This window comes from Panthera onca, chromosome C1 (assembly GCF_046562875.1).
Source record: "Panthera onca isolate mPanOnc1 chromosome C1, mPanOnc1 haplotype 2, whole genome shotgun sequence".
NCBI classification, from domain to species: Eukaryota; Metazoa; Chordata; class Mammalia; order Carnivora; family Felidae; genus Panthera; species Panthera onca.
In genome coordinates, this window is record NC_138346.1 from 190,295,524 (window position 1) to 190,311,792 (window position 16,269).

The 16,269-nt window shown below is 39.5% G+C and overlaps 1 protein-coding gene across 2 annotated transcripts in view; it reads right to left on the reverse strand.

Moving 5' to 3' along the window:
- Positions 1 to 16,269, reverse strand: part of SMAP2 (small ArfGAP2) — a 54,965-nt gene that overhangs the window by 8,790 nt on the left and 29,906 nt on the right. For both annotated transcript variants that reach the window (XM_081796430.1, XM_060626496.3), the window contains exons 2-6: positions 7,939 to 8,072; positions 6,594 to 6,679; positions 5,542 to 5,620; positions 2,022 to 2,108; positions 905 to 986 (exon numbers count right to left, since the gene is read on the reverse strand). In XM_081796430.1, coding sequence (XP_081652556.1) covers positions 905 to 986; positions 2,022 to 2,108; positions 5,542 to 5,620; positions 6,594 to 6,679; positions 7,939 to 8,072 — 468 coding nt within the window. The remainder of the gene's footprint in view (positions 1 to 904; positions 987 to 2,021; positions 2,109 to 5,541; positions 5,621 to 6,593; positions 6,680 to 7,938; positions 8,073 to 16,269) is intronic.

The following is a 16,269-nucleotide window of genomic DNA, read 5'->3' on the forward strand; positions in this document are numbered from 1 at the left end:
TGAAAGGTACAGAAATTATAAACCTAAATAGCCAATAACCTAAATCAGCAGAAATGTACTAAAGTATAGCCATCAGATCTGTGAAAGGTAAAGAGTACTCTATTTCTGAAAGGGGCAGAACTGCTAGTTCAGGGTTTCAAAGGTTTGGAGAAAAATAAACACAGGTAATAATAGGCCATCTCAGAAACAGGCTGCACCTGAAAAATGAGAGGGCTGGGGCATGGCTCACAGGGGCTGCTTTAGTGAAGCCTGCTGACCTTTACTGAATGATTAGTATGTGCCAGGTAAGAGGCTAAGAGCTTGAGAGGCACTATCTCATTTAATCCTTCCAGCACTTTTGAAGTAGAGACTCTTATCATCTTTGCAGACACAGATTAGGAAAGTACTGTTCAGAGGTTAAGCAAACTACCCAGGGTCACATAGATAGCAAGTGGAGAGATGGACCTCTGACTCCAAAGGCCATGCTCTTAAACCACGACACTATACTGTCATTCTGAAAAGTGTAAACACTTCTTAGAACAACTGCTCAGACGTAAAACAACAGGAAAAACACGAGAGAACAATCTAAATGATGAAGACACAAACTGAAGAATCCCATCTCCACCTATCTTCCCAGGGTGACTGAGAACTCATCATAATTTGTTAAGATTATGGGAGTGGAAAAGTCTGACTTTTTTTTAAAGTTTATTTATTTATTTTGAGAGAGAAAGAAAGTGTGAGTAGTATAGTAATCTTGGGCTGGGGGGGGGGGGGTGGAGGGGTGGAGAGAGGGAGAGCTCTGTACTGCCAGCACAGAGCCCCATGTGGGGCTTGAACCCACAAACCACGAGATCATGGCCTGAGCCGAAGTCAGATGCTTAAACGGACTGAGCCACTCAGGCGCCCCGAAAAGTCCGACTCTTACCAAGGCCCAACAAATCCATGACAGGTGCTGAAGATTTCGGGGAGCTTTTCCGAGGTAGCTGTGGATCTTCTTTTTTCTGTGGCTAAGGTGAAAATATGTTAAAGAAAGAAATAAGTAGGTGTTTTTGAAATGCTTTTTTTCCCCCTCTTCACTGTAAAGCCACAGGTATTCTTGTGGTATGGCTGCTGTTATTCAAAGGGTTACCAAAGAAACAAAACTCAGGAAGTGTCAGGTGAAAGAATCAAGTCAGGAAGTACGAGTGCATGAACCAAGCCTAAAGTGAAAAAAATATCGTCTGTGCTTGTTTGGCTTTCTGAAACCAAGACAACCACAGACCAGGAGGTCCAACCAAAACAGCAGGTTTGGGTCCCAGGAAAAGCCAAGAACAAAGGTGTCTGATGGTGTAAGAGCCAAGAGCCAACAAATCTCCCAGTGATTAGAAAACCTTTGATACCAAAAGGGAGATCAGTTTAAAGATTACCTAATTCACTCTGCCAATATCATTAATGACTGTGTTCTGCAGGCAGTGCGACTCAGAGTGATGATAAAAGACTCTTCCTTAAGCAAATAGTAAAAAGTCCTCTCTCCCAAGATTCCAAGCTCTTACATTAGAGTATCTACTACTACAGCCACAACGTCCTGTGAAAAAAGAAAGGTGTCTACTTCAATATGACAGAGCAAGAATACAAGAAGGAGTGCAATGGATTAGTACGGCCAGGCTTCTGGACTGTTCTTAACTGCAACAGGAAAATGAGGCAGAGAGGGTCTAAAGAGAGAAGGATTAATGTAGCATCTGCTCAGAAGGTATCACATAGCCTAGGCATTCCGGCATGGAACGTGCCTCCTGCTCAGAAGGGCAGATGCAGTTCCCAAACTCCCAACCAGCCCCAAGGAGAAGAGTCACGGAGCAGCTGAGGCAGCAAGAAGGCAATGGGAAAGCAGCAGAAATGGCAGCAGGCAACTAATGTAAATGTGGAACACTTGGGCCCCAGGAAGAGTGGTGCAGTATGCTATCAACCGCACCCCACCCACCAGAAGGCCACCCTCCAGAGGCCCTCCCCTCCACATGTAACCACACCTGAGGTCATCCACCCAGTGCAAAGACTTTCCCACTTACCATTTTAACTTTCTCAAAAACAACAGGTTCCATTTTTTTCTCTGGAGCTGGTTCACTCCCTCTTTTCCACTTGTCATCTTTTTCTTTCTATAATGATTAAACAAAACAAGACAAAGAACACACGTGACTAATAGTTTGAAAATTATAATTCCAAATGTGCAAAAAGGACACAAAATATTCCTGTTGAACGGATGCAGAGTCTGACAAACTTGGGGGTTTCTTCATATGGGGCATGAGAGCTGGCCTCTTCCACATTAGCCTTAGTGCTGTAAGAGACATCTTTCACATACCATTAAGTACCTCCTCATTCTGTCTAACTCATTTGTGACTCCTGAACTGTGAGTCTAGGCTATCTATAGAAGTTAAAAATGTTTTACCAGTTTGCTGCCCCTTTGTGACTCAAGTTTAACTTGCTCATGCTTGGAGGGGAGCTGCCTCACCTTGGTACAACAGTGAATAAGTTCATGTTCATCTTACTTGACATATATCCTTTGTGATTTTATTTTTTTTTAATGTTCATTTATTTTTTAGAGAGAAACAGAACACAAGTGGAGAAGGGACAGAGAGAGAGGGGGACACAGAATCCGAAGCAGGCTCCAAGCTGTCAGCATAGAGCCTGACGCAGGGCTCAAACCCACGAACTGTGAGATCATGAACTGAGCCAAAGTCGGATGCTTAAACAATTGAGCTACCCAGGCACTCTCTCCCTTGTGTTTTTAAATTCAATCATAAGTCTTCCCAGTCTTTATCTCCTTTTTTAAAAGTCAGGAAATAAACTGTAATTTCAAGCTTAAGGATTTTTAAATTCAATCATAAGTCTTCTCAGTCTTTATCTCCTTTTTTAAAAGTCAGGAAATAAACTGTAATTTCAAGCTTAAGGATTAGGGAAACAAAAATAAAGGAAATAAGGCAAAAAAAAAAAAAAAGAGCAAAAGGATTAAAGTATCCCTTTTAGGGTGTCCTGAATAAAACCAAAAGCACTTCAAAAATAAAAGATCAGAATGTCTCAGTTTCTGTTACTTCCAGAGGCAGTTTCATAATGCTTTCATAGACTATAATGTTATTAGTCACATTTTTAACAGCAAATAAATGTTGTCACATTTTTAACATTTAAATGCAAAAAAACAAAAACAAAAACAAAAAAAACAAACCACAGAGTAAACTTAAGACAGGCGTATAAAAGGAAGTACATTTAAAAAAATGTTCAGCCTTGCCTGTGATCAAAAAATGAAGTTTAAAATACTTTTTTGAGAGGAGAAAGATCTCAGTAATACCTAATGTTGATATGGATGAACTAGCCCTCTTACATGACGCTGAGAACAGAGTATAAAACAGTACAACTTCTGGAAAGTATACTAGCAAAAGGAGGAAGAGACAAATACTGAAGCCCTTCAACCTAGATAATACCATATCTTGTAACATATCTTAAGAAAATAATCTAAAATATGGAAATATAACTCTATGCAGCAAGAAGTTCACCCCAGAATTATCTATGCTGAAGGAAAATTTAAACAATCTCTCTTGTCTCCTATATTGTCTCTTCCACAGAAGGAAAATGGTAAAATATACTGTGAGCTCGTTACTCACTGAAGGATGTAACAATTAAAAGCTATGAACACTATATAAGTACATAAAAACATATGATATGCTAAATTGAATGAAAATAGTAGACAATCTATATAACTATTATAATTAGGCCTCCAGAAAGTAACTACATAGGAAAAAGGAGGGAACACACCAAGGTGACAATCATTGGTAAAGATAAGAGTAGGCATAGATGTTCCACTTCAATTTTCATATTATCTGTAATATGATATTTTAATCACAAAAGAACACGTGTGGCTATGTCTGTTCCATACATACACATGCACACATACATGGTGCAATGTTTTAATACAGAACACTTAATTTCTCAAAGTTAAAAATGCTTTCTCTGTCCATTTAAAAATAATACTCTTTAATTAACAGAACCACTTTCTTTTCAACTTGATACTGTCTTCACTTAGCAAATATTAATTCTTGGCATATAAATCTTCACAAGGATATTTTTAAAACTAAGTACATCAAATAAAAAATTTTTGGAAGAGATTTTTGGTAAACAGGAGGTATTTCCTTCCTAAGTGAAAACATTCCGTGATTAAAACGGGCTGTTTACATGGGTACAGTACAGCAGCAACATAATTATGAATGAACACTATCTTCATACGGCCACTCTTCCCTCCTCCCCCATCTTCTGGATTGTCTCAGATACTCTTTTCTGACCTTGTATGATTTCTTATCTTTTGGTACAATTAACAGAGTTAAGCAGACCATAGTTTTCTACAAATAAAAGGAGATGTGTGTGTTTTGGTTCCAAACTCTTTTTGATGATGCCATCCAAGCTGTGGCTATACACTGGGTTAATTCTTTCTTGAAACAGTTAGGATAAATTCCAGGTTCCTTTTCTGGATGACCACAAGTAAGAGTCCCTCACACTGAGTTCAGAAGGAATCATCTTTACCCAACTAAATGTATTACCTTGCACTTCCCTGCCTACATTGAAACTCACCTACAAGTTGATGGCCCTTTTCACACAAACCCAAAACATCAATCTGGAGTATGTTCCAATTAGTTTGACTTTAAATTGCCTGGAAGGACTTAGAGCCCTGTGAAAATTTAAGTGATTTCACAGGCTAGTACATCCCCCATTAAAATGCAAAACTAGATAGATGATAGATAGATAGATAGATAGATAGATAGATAGACAGACAGACAGACAGACAGGCAGACAGACACAGACAGGGCTCGTGCGTGCGAGAGCTGGAGAATCCCATACTCTCTTCTCTATACTTCTGCAAAGAAATAGTCAATTATTCCTAAGCAAATTTACTGTAGAATCTTGTCAAAAGTTTTTTTAGGTCTAAATAATTATATTGGTTCTCCTTTAGCTGTCATTAGTCAGACCTATCTTCTTCTTCCAGAAACCATGCTGTATTTCCTCTTGTATATTATACTTGCCCTAGCTGTCAGACATCGTATTTGATTCTAACCACATGCCTAGGATGGAAAGCGAGCTTGGCAACCAGAAGTTTCCTCCTAAAACCCTTCTCAGGAACAGGGTCCCACTGGCAATTAGCCCATCAACACACTGGAAATACATGCTGGCCAAACTGAAGAAAAACTCTGGTGATTTCATTAATTTTGTTGACGTCATTTACAGAAAAAAATGCATATATACACACACATGTTTACACATATTATTGTTTGATCTAGTATGCCTAATATGTCCATTTGAAGAAACAATTTGGAAGTAGGAATCACTAACACCTAAATACAGATCAAGGCAAAGAACTCACTAATGATTTGCCCTATCTGTCCCTGATGCAGAAGTCTGCTCCATATTTCATGGTCTTGACCCAATAATTGGTTTTTTTCTACTTTTTAAAAATGGCTTTGGAGTATTTCAGTGGCTCTTCTCAAATTCTTCCCTGGCCTGATTAATAAGCACACTACTCATTATGAACAAAGCTTGATAACCAACCCTAAAGGCATTGATGTCCAAACTTCGGTCCATGTATTTCTTCTTCTCATATTTATCTCGAATAAATCCCTCGACAGCTCTGCAGAAAGCTTATTAAGGATAAGTCAAACAAATCTTTCCTACAGTATGACTACAATAGGTCAATCTGTATTCAGTGTAATGTTGTTCTCCCCTCTCCCTCCTGCCTGGTTTCTCCATATGGTTCCTGTTTCTTCACATGCAGTTTCCCTGACCAAAACCTTACAATGCCTCCTTCACCGTTACTGCCATTTCCTATGACTTTCCTTCAGGGTAATGATAGCAGCAAATGGGATTATTCTTCACATGGACATCAGAGGAACCTGTGGCTCTTCTAGAATACTGGTACAGCAGTCAATTATCTATTTTAAAACGCTTAGGTCAATAGGCCTTAAATAAAGGCAACTGAGTGCCCTTAAAGCTATTAACTCTTGTGCCCCACTACCAGATTCTGCTGCATATCTTTTGCAGGGCCCCAAATCTACATTTTAACAGGTTCCTACTGCACCCAACAAAAGGAAAAATTCTAGCGAGACAGTCTACAAACCACATTTGAGAAGTACTGCCTTTAGGGGGTTTGGTGTTGTGAGTAGGGTGCTATCCCCTGTTGACAGGGGAAGAAGGTTATTGATTAGCTAGTCAGTAACAGTTAATTCTTTCACATAGGACACAGAAAAGGCATTTACAAATGAATGGTAGTTTTACTGATTCAATACAGCACAGTAATCTACTCTTTTCAGCACACAATAGTTTCAGAGATGCCAAGACTATCAGAGATGTCACTTTCTGGGAGAATTCAGTGAACTACTGCAGTCTTAATTCTTGAATGAATCTTCCCCATGTGACAGCACCATTCCGACATCAGAAAGTACACATATGCTTTTTGTATGTGTTGGTGGCAGGAGAGAAGAAAGAAAGACTTTGACTAAACCACATGGAGACGGCCCAGTCAGATCACGGGGCTTGAGTCTTGTGTGACTTTCCCCAAACACCAAAATACCACTCAGCCTTCTAAGTTGCTCCAAAAAAGATACGGGTCTATTTGAGGTCGCCGAAAAGTCTCAGGAAGATAGGCTTCATAGAGTCGGTTTGCCTTTCCATTCCCCATCTCTTGCATGCACTGCAATCAAAGAGATGGGGACACATGGAATGTCAGATGAGAAAAGAACTGGAAAACTCACCCAACTGCAGCATTTTACAACTGAAGGACCAACCAAACAATGGCAGAACCAAGATCTACGTGCATACCTGATTTCCAGAACACCATTCTCTCCACTGCCAACCATTTGCCCCCATGGTTGTCGTTCCCACCTCCCTCCCCGAGTTCTTTTTCTTGAAAGATTCATCTGACAAGATGCATTTAATTCAGTAATAATTCAAGATCCCATTTGAGGGCCCAAGACACATTAACTACCAATCAAAATGTCTACTTGATAGGCAATAATCAGTACCGAATCAGGCAGGCAATAATTGGGCAATAACTACAATTCTGAGTTTATACTATTAATTAATCTATTCAGCTTTATTACCAATAAATGTGTTTCCCATGAGGACTTTGAAATAGATTCCTTAGCACTTGTGAGGGACAAATCCCAAGAGTTTTTAAATCTTCAAATTCCCAAATACCTCTATGGCATGTAATTTCCTCCATAAGATAAAATAAAGTGTAACTGAAAAATACAACTAATCTTTTAGACTTTTACTGAATCAATAAAAGCAGTCTAATTTCTAAAGCCATTTTCTGGTTAAGAATAACCTCTTATTTCTATTGCCAACTTTAGCAACTGTTTTCTTTAGATCCTTTCTCCACCCCCCAAAAAAGAAAAAACAATTTAATTACGTTTAAAAGTTTCAAAGCAGGAAGAAAATAGACAACAATGAAGCCATATCACGGTGCAGATCTTAAGCCATCTAGTCTCACTAACTTAAGTATCTCATCCCCAGCCCAACAACCTAACAGCAAGCAAGATTTGCATAGACATTTTAGCAATAAAATATTGTAAGTCTAGAAGTTGGAGGGTGTGTGTGTGTGTGTGTGTGTGTGTGTGTGACTATCTAAAACTACAAATGTTAGATCTGCAAATGCTAGGGGTCTCATAAAATAATCCAAAGATCCCCTTTATACCTTGGGGGTATACCCATGGGATCCTAGACCATAGACTATGTTTTGAAGAAAGTAAAATATAAGTAGAATAACTTGTATCTTAACTATAAAGATTACAAATTTCTCTATTAAGGTATAAGAATTTGACATATGTGTTTGACAACTAAATTTTCCTTTATTTTCACCTTTGTGCCCAGTCTGACTGAAATTCATCTGGAACTGCTCTTACATGGAAATATGAGAGCAGCTGACATACTGTTGGGCTATTTAAGTACCTGAATCTGCTCTTGAGTCCACTGGTCGAGGTTAACTGATTTTACCCTGGATATGTGCACCCCCAGATTCCTGTGGATTCCAGCACATCGAATGCAGATGAATACACCAATGTTCCAGGAGGCCCATCGTGGCCCTGTGAAGGTCGAGAACAGGGCATTAAAATACAAATTAAAACAACATTCAAGGCCCAAGCTGGAATATTTAGATTATCAGACATTTCTGCTAGAACATAAATGAGAGAATTGTTACCACATTCACCTTTTTTTTATTGATTTTGTTCACTTCTCCATGGATCGACACTTTTTTTTTAAGTTTAGTTTAAATTTAAGGGTACAGTACAGTGTTTTTTTAGTACATTCACACAGTTGTGCAACCATCACCACTATTTAATTCCAGAGCATTTCAATTACCCAAAAAGAAATAAACTCCTTAACAGGCACTCCCCATTTCCTCTCAACTCCTCCAGCCCCCCCCGCCCCTCCCCCCCCCCCCCCCCCCCCCCCCGCCCCGCCAGACCCCTGGCAACCACAAATCTCTTTCTGTCTCTATAGATCTGCCAATTCTGGATATATTATGTAAGTGGAATTATACAATATGTGGGCATTTGTGTATGGAGTGGCTTTGTACAGTGTCTGAGAACATGACTGTTAGAATGCAGAGTTACTATACTGTTACTTATATAAAAAAATATCCCAGGGGAAAAGTGCAAATTCATGTCACATTCTATTTAGTAGCTTACATGAATAACCTTCTCTCAAGAAACATTTCAATGGTGGTGGGGCCTGGATTCAATTTTCCTACTAGGAAAAAAGATACAGACATGCCATGCCAGCCCAAGTCTCAACCTGAAATTTAAAACTTTATTATCTTCCCTTCCCCACCAGGCCTATAAAATATGCATCCTGATTAACTTAATAGCATCCTTTCCCTTCGAGCTGATGTCCCTACTTTACCCAACTACACAATTATCTCAATTCAAGACTGTCAAATAATAAAGATGCTTATTGCAATAAAAAAGAAATCTCAGATATAAATTTTAATAAAAAGAACTTGCCAACTTTGCTCATCCTAATAATCACTCTGGAAAATCATCAAACTCCTCTTTATAATTTTTATACAGGAAAGAAACAACTTGCTTTTATATGATACCCGCCAAAAAAATTACTGAAAGTCACTAATATTTCTTTCTCCGTCATTCCACTAGAAGAAATTTGCCACATAAAATAAGCACACTATCCCAGTTAGAGGTTGCATTGAAGAGTGAAAAGACACTCACTGATTTTTTACAGAGATAAATGGGGCCTGTGTTTGGAAGAACCAAGGGCACCAGACTTCAATTCTGCCAGACACAATCACTTGGTTGGTCTGCAGGTTTTGACAGCAGGGTTAAAAAAAGAATTTTTTTTAATATTTATTTATTTTTGAGAGAGAGAGACAGAGTGCAAGCGGGGAAGGGTCAGAGAGAGAGGGAGACACAGAATCTGAAGCAGGCTCCAGGCTCTGAGCTGTCAGCACAGAGCCCATCATGGCTGGAACTCAAAAATCATGAGATCATGACCTAAGCCGAAGACGGATGCTTAACTGACTGAGCCACCCAGGCGCCCCTGACAGCAGTTTTAATGAAGCAATGCTAGAATCGTATGGCAGAAAATTATTCTTAGAAATCTGAATTCACCATTATTATAAATAAGAATGTAATTTCTTTATAGCATTCAGACATTCTGAAAAATACTACAAATGCAGAAAGCTCAAATCCTCCCTATAACCACCAGGTGGTGTTCTCTGCCTGAGATTTTATCCCAATAACGTCTTACTGCTATTATCTTGATAGGCTCAGATTGATCTTCAGCCCCTTGAAACCCCTAGATTGATTTGCATAGTAGGCCTGCCATATAGTTAACACACACAAATCATTAACACACATCTTTCAGTGGCAGGGAGCTATATAAAAACAAAATGAAAAGCCTAAACAGATGTGAATGTGGTTTCTTAAGGGTGTGGTGTGTCTACTTTGGGCTATAGTTTTCATAAAGGAATTCAGATAAAATTTAAGTTATATAGGATTAAAAATGGGACCAAGGGTGCTTGGGTGACTCAGTCAGTTGAGCATCTGGCTCTTGATTTGGGCTCAGGTAATGATCTAAGGGCGGTGAGATCAAGCCCTGCGTCGACTTTGCACATGCACCCACTTTCTCTCTCTCAAAAAAAAAAACCAACAAAAAAAAAAAAAAAAAAAAAAAGAAAAAAAAAACAAAGAAAAAGAAAAGAAAAAGGGGGACCAAAAGCTAACATTTCATGTTTCTTTACCATTTTCTCTTTGCTCTAGATTCTAGAACTAATGACGAGATAGTTAAAATATATTTGTTTCCTAACACAATCAAAAGCCACAACACTAATTAAAAGTTAGCTGTGGAATGTTCTGCCGTTTGCTTCCTGGCTCTAAGTCCAGAGGGTGATTCCCAATCATCTAAGTCACTGCCACTGCTGTGGACTTTCTCCAGCTCTCATTCCAGAGTACGTAAAGTCCTTTTGCCTCTGAGGAATACATTACCGAGACCTGATACTCTGGAGCCACTGACGAGGCCTCGGTACAGAGACAATAATAATTAATGCAGGCAATAATATTTTCATGAAAGTCAGAGGACAGCCTCCTCTTCTCCCCTCCCACATCTCTCCATAACCTTTTCCCAATGAAATAGTAACAGTTCTAACTTGGCCACTCAGCATCCTTTAGTGTTCAGCCACTAGATTTACTAATCAATAACTGCATGCTCCATAAAAGATTATGAAATTGCAGAAGAGGAAAAGACAAAAGACAAAAGTTACTTTATACGGCTGAAAATGTAGGGGAAAGGTGTCGTTATTAAAAGTACAATCTATACAGCCAGAAAAAACTTTGGTTTGAATGTCAGCTCCATCAATTATTAGCTGTGCAGCCTTCAGAGATATTTAAATTTTCTAAGCCTCAGTTTCTTCATCTGTAAAATGTGTATCTCACAGAATACAGACGGACAATATGAGAGAGCCCCACGTAATAACATGGTACAGAATGAGATTTCCAGAACCCATCTCCCACTCATCTTCACTGTAAAGGCTGGTTAACTCATTCGTATACATATACGAACACTATGCCCCATCACAGAATGCTTCTTTTTAGACAGGAATATGAATGAGTTCCAGTCCTAAAATGTCAGAACCAAAATTGACTGACTAAATACCCCAAAGAAGAAATCTACCCTGGATCCCATTTCAAACCTTCTAAAACACATGAAATTTTAACCAGCTTCATCTCCCTGAAAATATTCTTTGAAAATACGCTATCTAAACCCCCACCTATTCCCCTTCTCTGCTTGACTCCCCCACTCTGCCTTTGTGCCCACACATGTCTTCATGATACATACAAAGGCCCAAAACTGTCAACCCGACACGCTTGGATTCCACAGTACCTGGTACTGGTGCTACCAAGGCCTGCCTACTTAAATCTGGTAAACTTCATTGTTCGATACACACTGGTCATGGCAATGAAGGAGAAAATACAAAAGATACCACTCCGAAGTTGAAAATGGAGAGAGACTCTGAGAGGCAATATTCCGAACTATTGTGAAAACAAACAAAATAGAAAAGCAATATAAATTGATAGTAATTAGCACAACACAAGAACAAGGTCATGGATAAGTGAACATATTCCACAGGTGCTTCACAGCAGACTCTGGAAGCATTAAACAGTGTTAAAATTAAATGCAATCACTCTGCAATAAGCAATCATGAAAATTTAAAAAGTATATGAATTTGGTTGATCTACCAAGAATTTGACTGTAGTTGGTACTAGGCCAGTATGGGGGAAATCTAGGTTTACACCGACTAGTTGCATGTGTTTTGACAAGTCTCTCTAGGGCTTATGTTTCCATTTGTAAAATGGAAAGCATGTAATTAAATACTATTTACGTTCAACTACTGGACAGGTTCTACATACCAACTACTGCTGCCCTGCTGTAAATTTCTTTTGCTACTCCAACTTCCCCCACCACCAAAGCTGCTAGCCTTAGTGGGTTCTGGGCTTGAGAAGTCAGCAGAGAGAAGAAAACTAGAATTACAGATAGCTTGAAGCTACTATTATGATAATTACAGCTTGTTGATCTCTAACCTATAGAGTTCCAAACAAATAAATATTGAGCAAAAGAAAAACACACTGAGTGCTTGGGTGGCTCAGTTGTTAAGCATCTGACTTGGGCTTAGGTCATGATCTCACGGTTCATGAGTTCAAGTCCCACATCAGGTGAGCACAAGCCCCACTTCGGGTGACCCACACTTCTCTCTCTCTGCCCCTCATGCGATTCTCTCTCTCTCTGCCTCCCCCCCCCCAAAAAAGAAAAACACACTAATAAATTGATGGCTACCCATAGGGAGACTTGTCAGCATCATGGAACTGTTGAAAAGCTCTTCAACAGGAAGGGTCAAGGAAAAGAAAATCTCTTTCATCTTACTCCATCCAAGCCCTGTTGAATCTACCCTGGAAACTCCCTGAATCTATCAATCTCTACCTAAACCTATAAGCATTCATTCTTGGAGCATTATTTGCTGAGTACCTACTATGTGCCAAACACTCTGCCTACCTAAGTACTAGGGATACAAAGGCAGAGACAGTACAGATGAGATCCCCAGATTCAAAGAGCTCACAGACTAATTGGTCTCCAGCCTCCCGCCAGAATAAACTTTCTTTAAAAAAAAAAAAATGTTTATTTATTTATTTTGAGAGAGTCCTTATTTTGAACATTCCTCCCCACCTCCTTGCAAACGAGCAGGGGAGGGGCAGAAGAGAGAGGAAGACGGAATGTGCTGTCAGCGCAGAGCTGGACTGGGCTCTAAATCATGAACTGTGAGATCATGACCTGAGCCAAAATCAAGAGTTGGATGCTTAACGGACTGAGCCACCAGGCACCCCAGAATCTTTCTAAAACTTAAACCTGTACAGATCAGAAGCCCGAATATTAACTTTACACGTGTCTCATATATAGGTGTGAAAATGTTAACTGGTGCAAATTTTCTGAATGGCATATTCCAAACTGAGCTCTCAGTCTTGACACAAAACCTGCTCTTCCTCCATCCTTCTTAGGGTCTTAGTCAGTTACACCTCCACCCATTCAATTGCATCAGTCAGAAATGTACACTTTTCTCCTTCTATCCCCATATCTACATCATCACCAAGATCAAAATATCTTTCAGTTCAGTATCCCTTCTCTTCATCGGCAACCCTATTTCTCTAATACAAAGTCTCCAGACTGCCTGGACTGGTGCAATAACCTCCTGATGCCTCCCCACTTTTATGTTCTCTTCTCCTCCAGCCCCAAACCAAAACCATTCTCCACAAAACAGCCAGCTTGAACTCTTAGAGAAGCAAAAGGGACCTTTTGTAAAGGGCCACGTAAAACCCTTCTGTGAAAGGCTTCCCTCTCTCACTGTGGGATTAAACAACAAAATCCTTAACATGGTCTCCAAAGTCCACGTGATCTGGCCCACGCCTACTTCCCCAGTCTGTCAACTCCAATACCAGTCTTCTTTCATTTCCTCAAAGCACCAATACATTCCTTATGTGGCTTTTGGCCTTTACACACTGACCCCAGTGCCTAAAAAGCTCTCTCCCCAACCACCATCTGCCACTTATAGCCCGGTCAACTCCTGTATCTATCAAAGATCTCAGCTGAAAAGTTTCTTCCTCAAAGGAACTCCTCGGCCTCCCAATCAAAACCAGAGAATAATCTCTCTTCCATCTTTTCTTCTGGTTTTTGCATTTTATTACAGACAGTGTCAAACACACAAAAGCAGAGTATAATTAACCACCACCTTCTGCAATTATCAACCTCTGGCCAATGTCTTCTCAGTTATACTCCCACACACTTTCCCTTTCTCCCAACCGTGGAACATTTTGAAGCAAATCTCAAATATTATACCATTTGATCTGTACATGATTTGGTGTAAGTCAGTAAAAGATAAGGACTTTTTAAAGATTATAAACCTTCATTTACCCTTTAGTTTCTTAAGCTGTACAACATTTTGTCATGTTTTTATTTGTGCAGCTGTGTACCACCTCTTTTCCACTAGACTGTAAGTGCCACAAGAGCAGACAGCAGATAATATTTTAATTTTAATATTTTAATATGTAAAATACCAAAAGATATTTTTTTCTGGGGAGTAGCGTTGTGAAATATCTATTTCCTTCTCTATATTTGTATGTACTTGCTGAATGGTTTGCAATGAACCTGTGTTACTTCTGTGATGAGAAAGAACAGTACAGGTATTTTAAAAACAGCACAGCCATCCATGCCTCCTTATTGGCTGCAAGAGAGGTTGAAACTCCTTAACATGACAGATAAAGCCCTCTAAAAGCCTGTGCTTTATACATGCTGAGGAAATCATCATTCTGAAATTTACCACGCGCTCACACCTGTTTGCCTACACCATTCTTCCTACCTGGAATGGCTTTCTTCTCATTCCCTGCTTCACAAACTTCAAATCCAGTCCAATGCCACCTCCTCTGTGAAGCTCTCTAATGGAATAAATCTCGACCTTATTTATGGCTAATAGTGTCTATGTACTTTGCTCTTCTAATACTCAATATCTTATTATAGCTAGTTGCTTACGGTCCCTCTTGCCCTAAATAGAATGTGAGCTCTAAAAGGCAAGGACCACACGCCTTCATCATTTACCCCAAATACTTAGCACAATGCAAGCAACCAGTGTATCCAAAACTAATATTTTTTAAATGAAGTCATCAATAAGATAAAAGTAATATAATTTTTTTTCCTGTTTTGCAAAATGAAGGGAGCTGTTTTCAAACACCTTAAAGGTGAAGCTACCACACAGAAAAGGGATTAAGTTACTTTGGTGAGGCTCCAAAGGCAGAGCTAGCACCAGTGAGTAGAAGTGGATTTTAGCACACTCTGGGGAAGAGTTCTGAAACAATTAAGGCTGTGTGAAAACAAATGCAGCCTATCCTGAAATGGCAGAATCCAGTTAAGTGCAGGTGTTCAAGCAGAGGCTGGATGATCCTTTCTCAGGGACGGCAGAGACATCCCTGCATGATCTCTTCTACTATCATAGTTCTATTAGCTGATTTGTAGGTAACGGTGGGGTTCCTTCCTGCTTGGCATTCAATGGTTCTGAAGATGCAACATGAGACAATCAATTTATGAAGATGTTAAGGCTCGATGAACTTAAAGAACTGAGTCAAATTCAGTTCACAGAGCTTGTGACCGGCACTGAAAACTGGTTTGAATGTGATACACACGTGAGGAAGAAGCCAAATCAACAAACTCTGGATTGAAAACAGGTTATTTCTCTTTGACTTGGCCTGTCATTAACTCCAACATGAAATTTGGGAGGCAAAGTGATGAAGATGCAGTGATTGTTTTAAGAACAATTCTAATGATAGTTACCTCATTTCCACTCACCATATCCCTTCACCCCCTGTTTCACTACGAAGAACAATACACAGAAAGGCCAGTGCTTCTTGGAGAAATTAAGTAAGTCTGCTGAGAGGTATGTCTACCAGCCTATTTTCACCTATACAAGAGAGAATTCACTTAGTTCCTTGTTCCAAAATAACAATAAACAGTAACTTTGAACTTCTGTAAGCACGAACATTTTAAGGAACCAGCACATCAGAACAAGGGCTTACTCAATCAACCTCTGCTCTCAGAATGTTCTGCAAGAGAAGTTCCTTTCCATCTGGTCTCTCTTGCAAGAATGTTATTTCCTTTTTTCAAAATGAGACACCATTCACATTCATATATTTGAAAGAAAAACGGAAGTTAAGCTTTTTAAATGTTTGAGACAAAGCAAATTTAAACATTTCTGAGCAATTAGAGAATAAAGGTAAATAGTCCCCAAGAAATGTTAATTTGGGAAATCCGAGGTAGAAAGAACCTCAGAAGTCACTAAGTCTAAGCCCTCACTGAATGTGGGCAATCCTTCTTCAGGTGACCACCTGGGTCATCCTTGAACAACTCCAGTGCTAAGTCAGTTATATACCATTTCAAAAGACAGTCACTTTTACTGTTAGATGGCACTCATTATTAGAGATGCCTTATACTGAGTCCCATTATTCTGCATTTTTATCTCCTGGTGCTACATCTACACTCCTCTCATATTTACATAAAATAACACGGTATGCAAGATAAAGACGTGCAAGATATGGGGCGCCCGGGTGGCTCAGTCAGTTAAGCATCTGACTTCCGCTCAGGTCATGATCTCACAACTCGTGAGTTCGAGCCCCATGTCAGGCTCTGTGCCGACAGCTCAGAGCCTGGAGCCTGCTTTGGATTCTGTGTCTC